The 9,212-nt window shown below is 40.6% G+C and overlaps 1 protein-coding gene across 2 annotated transcripts in view; it reads right to left on the bottom strand.

Annotated features, from left to right (window-relative positions):
• Positions 1-386: 386 nt before the first annotated feature.
• Positions 387-9,212, bottom strand: part of Mrpl3 (mitochondrial ribosomal protein L3) — a 49,197-nt gene continuing 40,371 nt past the window's right edge. Inside the window, exons 10-11 of one of the 2 annotated variants that reach the window (XM_008825096.3) lie at positions 4,781-4,934; positions 387-2,976 (exon numbers count right to left, since the gene is read on the bottom strand). In XM_008825096.3, the coding sequence (XP_008823318.1) occupies positions 4,782-4,934 (153 nt within the window). In that variant the 3' untranslated portion in view covers positions 387-2,976; position 4,781. Of the gene's footprint in view, positions 2,977-4,780; positions 4,935-9,212 lie in introns of those variants that run through there. The other variant, XM_029559676.1, reaches the window with a different exon arrangement.

Here is a 9,212-nt window from a genome sequence, read left to right as displayed (position 1 = left end):
AAAAAAAAACTGAGGAAGTAATACCTAAAAGCCATGTGGTTTGTGTCTTGCTTGACACCCAGGAGAGAGAATTCAGTGATGAAGTCAACCCTAGGGATCTGGTGGTGTAATTTTGCCCCACTCTGAGATGGTCCCTTGCCACACTGGCTCTCCTGAATTGCACTGAAGTATTTTGTCACAAAAAGAAAACAGCAGCTGTGTTCTATTCCAATTTGCAGAAAAAGAAACTAAATTAACAGGTAAAAATATCTTCATTTTCAAGTTTTTCTTCTAAGTAACATTTTCTAAACTTTTAACACTTGCTGCGAGCATAGGAGAAAATATCAATAAAAAAGCAAACAGTGATGACACTTTGAAACTTCAGACAAGTTAAGACTGACACCTCATTTCACTTGTGATTTTTATCATGGATTTGAGCTACTGAACTACAGTATACATTTTTAAAGCAATCAGAAGCAACTCTATATTTTGTGAGATCAAATTACAGTTCATAATAGAGGAAACCAAGTATGTCAGTATCTTACTGCATTCTTTAAAGAAACCACAATTCCAGGCTGTCATACAGACAGGAAACTCTGGTACCATGATTTCAGGATAGATAGACCTCTTGTTTAATGAGCCCCCGAGCAAATCCCAGTCCTCTCCCCCTGTAACACAGGGTGGTTGATGACACTAACATTTGCAGTTTTACAAGATGTTACACATTTTCCTGAGAGTACTTGCATGAACATCAAACACCTTAAAATACACAGGACTATTCACTTTGAGCATTATTTTGTTAAATTTTTCTAAAGGTTTCTCTATCTTGAGTTGCTTAAGTGCATCTCCCACTTAGTGGCCTCTGTTCTCCAATGGCACAGCTGCCTATGTAGCATGGTGCTTCAGGTCAGGACCTTCTGGTTGTACATTATCACTTGGGGAGCTCTAAAAACCAGTGTCTGGGTCCCTCCCCTCCCACTAAGATTCTGGAAATATGCGATGGGGGTTTAAAAAGCCCTGTAGGTTTTAACTTGTAGACAGTGGAACACCACTGAGCTAGGTGAAGTAAGACTTGTCTTTTGGAGGACAGTGCCCAGAGTCCTTCCTGTGTCTTCTCCCTCTTTTCATGAACAGCCTACCTCAATGGCTCTGGGTTACGGAACCTTAGGCTTCTCTCTGGGGTGAGGGGTGTCTAAAAGGGGCTTTGTACCATTACCTCAACCTTGTTACAACAGGGGCATGCTCCCTGGGGTCATGCAGGCAGGGAGACGCTGCCAATTTTACTGGTGGGAAGGGAAGTCTAAAGTTCTTTTCCCTATTTGCTTTTTCCTTTGCCTCCTCCCTCAGCTTGAATTCCCAACCTGTCACACTTCCTGAGGGCGGGGTAAGGGACAGCGTGTGACTCAATAGTCCTGCAGCCAGCAGGCAGAGCCAGTCCACAGCTGTTGGCATCTTTGCTTCACCATTTAAACAAGACGCCACATTAGAGAAGGGAAATCATGTTGGACACTTGCGAAGGCCATTTATTACTCTTCATTTCTGACAGAGCCCCATTACCACAGCCATCCATTTCTGCCAGGATTTTGTGATGGAGTCTGTTAGCTCCCCAAACAGAGGATACAGTACATCAGAACTTGATGGATGCCTTTCCCTTTTTCTTTAAAAGAGCCAACTGTCTAAATGCCCTGAAAGATACTTTGTGCTTATATAAAGCCTGCTTTTTCTTGAGAATCAAGATTACCAGCCGTCACTCTTGCCGTCCTCATCACAGGCTTCAGCAGTTATGCCCCTCCCATGTTGAAGACACTCTGGCCCTTTGAGTAAAAATCATTTCTTTGCTTTTGTTTGCTGTGGGCTCATTCAGTACGATGGATCTGGCCCCTCAAACTTAACAGACCACCTCATTAATCTAAAAAGAATGAAAAACAACATGCAACATGGACTGCTAAAAGTTCTTCAGTGTTGAGAAGCAGAAAAGCAAATGATGAAATGAAGGCCACAGCATGCACCCAGGACTACTTCCCGAAGCGACAAGGACACAGTCTTATTTCAGAACTCCCAGGCAATGGCTATGGGCAGAGCACTTGTTTTGAGCCAGGCTCTCTCTGTGTAGTCATGGCTGGCCTCAAACTCATGTATCCACCTGCCTCTGCCTCCTGAAGGCTGAGGTTAAAGGCGGGAGCCACCATACCTGGCTAGGTTAAGAGTCTTAATGGCGGGTGGGCATCTGCCTGGTGCAGTGTGCTTCAGAGACCGTCATGTACGAGCGAGTAAAGAGAACTTATAGCAGATCAACCACAAAACAAACTGAAGAACTGTCTTTTGTTTCTTCAAAGTCAAATGTATAAAAAACTCCCCAAAGCAGGAGAAACTTAATCTGTCATTAGTCAAGTAATCTTTCATGTGCAGAACTCTTCCCACATGGCAACAGGTAGCTGCAATGCCAGGTATGCTTACGAAGCTCCTGGAGGTGCCTGCCCACTGGCCTCCCAGCACGACAGCCTACTTCTGTCCATCTCCAAATGCTATCCTGGTTCAGCAGTTCAGCACAGCGGGTATCCAAAACGTGCCCCACCTCCTCACTAAAGTGCTTTGCCACAAATGTATTTATCAAAACACAGTAAGTTGGGCACATCCATTTTTCCTGATACCTTTCCTAGGTAAATTCAAACAACTTCCAAAGTGGTGATATTTAAGCAAAACAGGTCAGAATGGCCATTTTTTAGCTTAACACATCCTCCCAAAGGAAAGGAATCCACCACAGAAAGCAAAGTAGACATCCCATGCGGACTAAGAGACAATGCCAGAGGTTGGCAGACAGTTTTATACTCTGACGAGCAACATGTTTTAAAGGCTTTCATATCATCATCCTGGAGGTCCAGAAAATGCATCCAGAGTCAGTAACCTGGGTGCAGCTCTGTCCTCCTGCAGCAGGTTCCACGGCATGACTGGCTGTACTTCTGAAGGCAGTGGACTTGTGTTGAAGGGGCTGCTTTCCTGGAAAAAGAAAAGGCTATCGTTTTGACACATCCTGTTTCAGAGGGGTTCTTCTGACCACCTGCAGACTGGTGGTTTGTCCTGCAGAATGAAAAGTACTTAGTGCTGACTTAGCTTGTTGGTGTGACTGCGTGTCGTAATGCTCATTACCTCAACCTTGTTACAACAAGGGCCTCCTCCTTGGAGTCCTGCAGGCAGGGAGACACTACCTAGTTTTACAGGTAGGAAGTCTAAAGTTCTTTTCCCCATTTGCTTTTTAAAATAATTTTATCAGCAGAGCTTTTCCCCTTGCCTCTTCCCTCAGCTTGAATTCACATTTTCCAGACTATCCATTTCCTCTGTTGTTCTGCCACCTCTGATCCCACCATACATTCTGAGACATAATTGGGCTCTATTCATAAATTTACATGAGGCTCTAAGTTGGAAAAGTCATTCTTAGATACTGCTCCTTGTCTGTACTCAGATTAAAGGCGGCAAAACAATTATTGATTCGGAGCTACTTTACTCTGCTAAGTTGTCTCTCCTCATCTGTCGTGTGCAAGAAGTGCTCTTGCTGACAGGTCAGTCGGTGATAACTAGCATCATCTAATTATGGAAGCCAGGGCCACTGAGGAGACAGGCTGATCCACATTAGATTGTAGCTCTGGCTACCCTAGCAGGAAGACTAGGGGTTCCAAATGTCTAGAAAGGCAGGCAGCCCACACTTAGTGGGTAAGCAGGTATCTTGACCTTCTTTTGTGTGGTGTTTTGTGACATGGTCTGGCTACGTAGCTCTAGCTGGCCTTAAATTCTCCCTGCCTCAATCTCCCTACTGCTGAGGTGACAGGTGTGCATGCCCATACCAGGCTTGTAGTTGGTCTTCCTGAGGCTTAGAGAATTACTTAAGGTTCAGTATAATTCTTATTATCTACAACTAGTACCAAATACTTTGGAACAAGTATCTAATTTGAATAAAGTTCAGTTACAAAAAATTCTCCACTTCAAGACAAAAATCTGAAATGGCAAATCAGGTTCAAGCTCAAATCAGAATCCAAGAAATTCTGAGAAATGAAGCACTGCCATGCTCTGCAGGGTTAAAAAGCAGAGGCCCAGCACTGCCTGGCTCCACAGGGGCCAGTGCTAGGGCTGTGTATCATCAGTCTCCATTTATAACAAACGTGTTTCTGTGGTTAGATTAAAAAATACCTTTCTCCCTTCAAGGCTCCAAACTGTAGAAAGAACGATGAAGTTTTTAAAAAGAAATGGTTACTTTTATCCAAATAGGCTGCACCACAGTCTCTATTATCAGTGTTTACTGTTTTACAACCACTCCTTAAGACTGTTAAATCTTGGTGCTGGAGAGAAGGCTCAGCATTTAAAAGTACTGGCTGCTCTTGCAGACGACCCAGGTTCAATTCCCAGCACCCACACTGTGGCTAACAACTGTCAATAATTCCAGTTCCATGGGATCTGACGCTCTCTGCTGACCTCTGCAGGCACTGCATGACACAGGTACACTTACATGCAGGCAATACACTCATACACATAAAATAAAAATATTAATGTCTGCAAAGAATGAAGTCCACAGATTGAAAATATTTTGTTAATATAGAAAATGTCATTTTAGCAAATGGAATCTGCTGATTTCTTTAATGTGGTAATTTTGCTCATAGGATTCAAGTGAGGGGTGAATGATGAACTCATGTCCTTTGATAGAGATGAGGTGTGGTATCAAACCAAGCAGGAGAGTATGATCCCTGGTTGTAACACTGTTCTGGTTCATCAGAGCTCACAAAACACGGAATGCTCTGCCATGTCTACTGACATCAGGCAAACGTGATAGAAGGTGTGCCAGGCTGCCACACATTCTCATCATACAAATCTTCTGGAAGTTCCTCTTCATCTCCATCAGGGAAATAGGTTGGGAATGGCAGACTTTTACAGAGATCCTTATACGCAGGTAGCTTAGAATCTTTGACCTGGTGGGGATAAGAGAAAAACAGAACAAAACAAAAAACAACTTATTTATAAATGCTATCAATTATGCTATTTAAAAGTAGTCTATTTCATCTACTACTCATAATCAAAGAATATCTGTTTGAACATGAATAATATAACCATGCCATGCAGAGGTAAAAGAACTTTGTCAGAACATTTCTTTTTATTTCAGTAAGTTTGATAAATCTATCTTCCTCAGTTAATCAGCTCCCTCATAAGAATAAAATCACCATTATCACCTTGTTCTTTACTATACCTTAAAAAAGAATCTTTTCCAACAGGATATCTTTTATATGATTCATTTTTCAAATATAAAGGTCTGATGTAAACTATAAACCTAATACCTAATAATTATCCACTTTACTATCTACTCACATTTTATTTCATTTTCTATACTTAATAGCATACAATTTGGGAGGTGAAGCTTAAAGATATGAAATTGACTAGCACTTTTGTTAGTGTTAACTCTAAAAGCATACAAATGAAAAGCCATCACCTTTTATTAAGGAAACTGGCTTACTTTAGCAAAGAGTATTTATTTCTACTGAGAAGTTAAATTCAAAGCAGTATTCAGCCAAAAACAAACAAACAAAACCTGTAAGTCTTTATAACAGCTATTAACTCTTTGTGGTCTAAAACCCTTCTAATTATGTTGTAAATTCATAGCTGAGGGCATTTTAGCATAGATACTGAGATGATCAAAAATGTTATTTTTAGAAAGCATCCGACTCATTTTCTATACCCTTTATTCAGAGAGAAAAAAAGTAATTATATACACTGTAAAATAAGACATACTCATTTTGGAAATAAGACATGAATAATTTAGTCAAAATAATTACACAGCTGCTAGGCACAACTAAGTTAAGGCACAACTAATATAAAAATAGATGTATTTTAATGTCTCTCATTAAAATTGTTCCAAGAAATTATCAGGAATTTGCCCAAAAGAAAATAAATATATTTAGTTTTTTCCAATTTACTAATCTTAGGTTCAGTCTTAATTAGAAGAAAACCCAGTAAGAAAACTATGTGCTAATCTGATAAAAATTGCCACAAATGATCCAAATAGCTAATTCTCAGTTATGCTTAATGCTTTTATATACCTACGGTATTAGTATCTGATGAAGATTTGAGATAATAAAAGCACTGATAATTATATTTCAGGATCAACACTGCAGTACTATAAGCTGATTTGAAACACAAATGAGATCTCACATAAATATTTTTGTTTTGGTGACTAAAGGTGAAAGCCAGAAGTCTGCTGTCCACTCTTAGCAAATGCATCAGACTGGTACATATTTTAAAAAATATTTTATTTTTATTTTATGTATACGAGTGTATTGCCTGCATGTATGTAAGTGCACCCACATAGTGCAATGCCCATGGAAGTCAGAAGAGGGCATCAGATCCCCTGAAACTGGACTTACAAACGGTCATTAACCAACATGTGAGTGCTGGAAACTTACCCTGGGTCCTCTGCAAGAGCAACCAGAGCAACCAGAGCTCTTAACAGCTGAGCCATCTCTCCAGCCCCCTTACTCTAGTTTCTTAATTCTCTGTCTTCACCAAGACTCCTCCAACTATCTACTTCTTTTTTTTTTTTTTAAGACAGGATCTCGCTGTGTAGACCAGGCTGGCCTCAAACTCACAGAGGTCCTACTGAGTGATGGGATTACAGACCTGTGCCACCATGTTTATCTTGTTTTGTTTTAAAATTATGTCTACTGACAACCCAAACTAAATCCTTTAAAGTCAAGCAAATGTAGCAATAAATTTAAGGGATGAATCACACCCACACAAACATAACTGAATACTGTTTAATAATACATAGTATGTTATGCTACAAACAATATTCTTTAAGTTCTCAGTTCATTTCATGACTATAAACAGCAAGCACAACAAAAAAGCCCATGCTACTTAAACAGGCTGGTCATTCAGACTATCTTTACCAAATTCAGAAATTTAAAAACAAAGTTACTGGCATCCCAGAACTGGGAAGGAGCAAAAGCTCAAAGGTGAGAGGAATTGAATGAGGCTGCCCAGTGGGCTAATCCTTGTGGGCCAGGGGACTCACTACCTGCTAGCCACCAATGGGAGAATGAAAACAAAGACAAACCAGGCTTTTCACATTTAGAACACATACTCACCAAATACCAACCCCCATCCACATCTTACTATTAGGGATAGACATTTTTGTGGTTATAAAATAGCTGTTAAGCACCATATTTCAAAGTCCTGTCTTCCCTCTCTATTATGGAAATATGTCTGTTGGCCATCTCTGGGGCTACTATCTCTCAGTATCTATCTAGGTTCCTCTTTCAGAACTGCCTCTGACTATCTTCACTGATGGCAGACCAGCAGCAGCTGAAATGGCTGGTAAACTTCAGTAATAAATGCACAGGTTATAAAGCACTTAACAGCACGCAGGTCAGAAGAGCACAGTACCTAGCATAGCTGTGACTTGTTCATCCCTGTTGGCGTGAAAGCAGCAGGTGTGGTGCCTGAGGTTACAGAGGATCAGCTAGAAAGCCAGCCGAGTAAGATGGGCAGAAAAGGAGACTTTGACACCACTTAAAAAATGTACCTGCTCCAGGGGACTGTGGAGCATCTCTCAAAATGTCCTGTAACTGTGGTGAATCACCTGTCCTCTTGTTCAGAGAGGCCACGGAGACCCCACGAGATGGACTTGAATCAGTGTCCAGTTTACAAAGAGGAGGGTCAACTCAGAGGAAACATTTTATTCATGCTTCCAAGTGAAGCCAGACATGGTTGAGGAGAACCTTTGACTTATCGTCACACAGATGGAACTGCTACAAGAAAGGAGCCAGGAGTTCCTCTCAAGCCCTTGTGACCCCTGAGGAACAGACCCTCAAATGACCTTAAAGTGTAAAAATAAATTGATTTATTTGGGCTAACTGTATGGTCTTAAACACCCAAAAGGAAAGTATAACCAAAAGTCATCAGTATGTTTCTTTAAGAGTTCAAGTGATTACACTTCCCAGACATTAAGCTTAAGTCCATATAAAAAGTCATTTAGATAATTATATCTCATTGATGATTTTGTTCCTAACCAGAAAGTGCTGCTCAGATGTAAGACTTCAAATCTTGGTCTCCAATACTGTGTGCCCACCTGTAGCTAAGGGAGACAACCAGCTACTGTTCTAAAATGGTGGATAAATTTGTTTTCTCTCCTATCTAGAAGTCTTTGAGAGGGAACTGACACTGATTCTAACCACTCCAACAGCTATCAAAATACCTTAAAGCAAATCCTGAATCCATCACTCTAGAGTCCAGCCTTGGCAGACAAAAGAAAAATGAGGAACCCAAAAGACAGATGCTTTTGGAAGCCCTTGTCAAGAAATTCCAATGGACTCTCATATGAACATTTGAAAATTGCCCTGTACTGACTATTTTCTAGTTCTCCAGCAAGAACTTGTAATGCTATTTACTCTTGCCTTTACTTCTCCTTCACATCTCCTATTCATGATTCAAGGACTTTCTTTTCCCCTTAGAGATGAGTTATGCAATGTGGGAGTCTTTTAGACAGACCCACTGAAGGGGTACTCCAATTACCTCTCCCTGCATCCCTGTTCAACATGGAAGAAGCCAGAGCGGTCTGCGTCCCTATTCCCTATTGGCAATTTGGGTATCCTCTTCAGAAGATGGTGTGATACGAATAGGAGGTAGGTGCACAAAAGTCAATTCCAAATGGATCAAAGACCTCAATGTAAAGCCTGAAACTCTGAAACTGTTAGAAGAAAACATGGGCAAAAACCTACAAGATATAGGTGTACGAAAGGATTTTCTAAACCGGACAGAATATTTAAAGAACTCACAAAACAAAGAATCGAGAAAGCAAATAACCCAATTAAAAGATGTGCCAAGGATCTGAACATATAGTTCTCAAAAGAAGAAATAAAGATGGCTAGGAAGCATCTTAAAAGGTGTTCAACATCATTAGTAATTAGGCAAATGCAAATTAAAACTACTTTAAGATTTCATCTTAGCCCAGTCAGACTGGCTAAGATCAAGAGAACAAATGATACCAAATGTTGGAGAGGATGTGAGGAAAGGGGAACAGTCATCCACTGCTGGTGGGGCTGCAAACTTGTTCAACCCCTATGGAAAAGTATGGAGAACTCTAAAAAACTACATATGAACTGACCGTTTGACCCAGTTATATCACTCCTTAGCATATACCCAAAGAACTCATCCTATTGCAGAGACACTTGTACATCCATGTTTGTTGCTACTCTTTT

The sequence above is a fragment of the Nannospalax galili genome, unplaced genomic scaffold (genome assembly GCF_000622305.1).
Source record: "Nannospalax galili isolate Female #2095 unplaced genomic scaffold, S.galili_v1.0 scaffold369, whole genome shotgun sequence".
NCBI classification, from domain to species: Eukaryota; Metazoa; Chordata; class Mammalia; order Rodentia; family Spalacidae; genus Nannospalax; species Nannospalax galili.
Note: the sequence above shows the minus strand (reverse complement) of the source record. Positions and strands in the feature narration are given on the sequence as shown.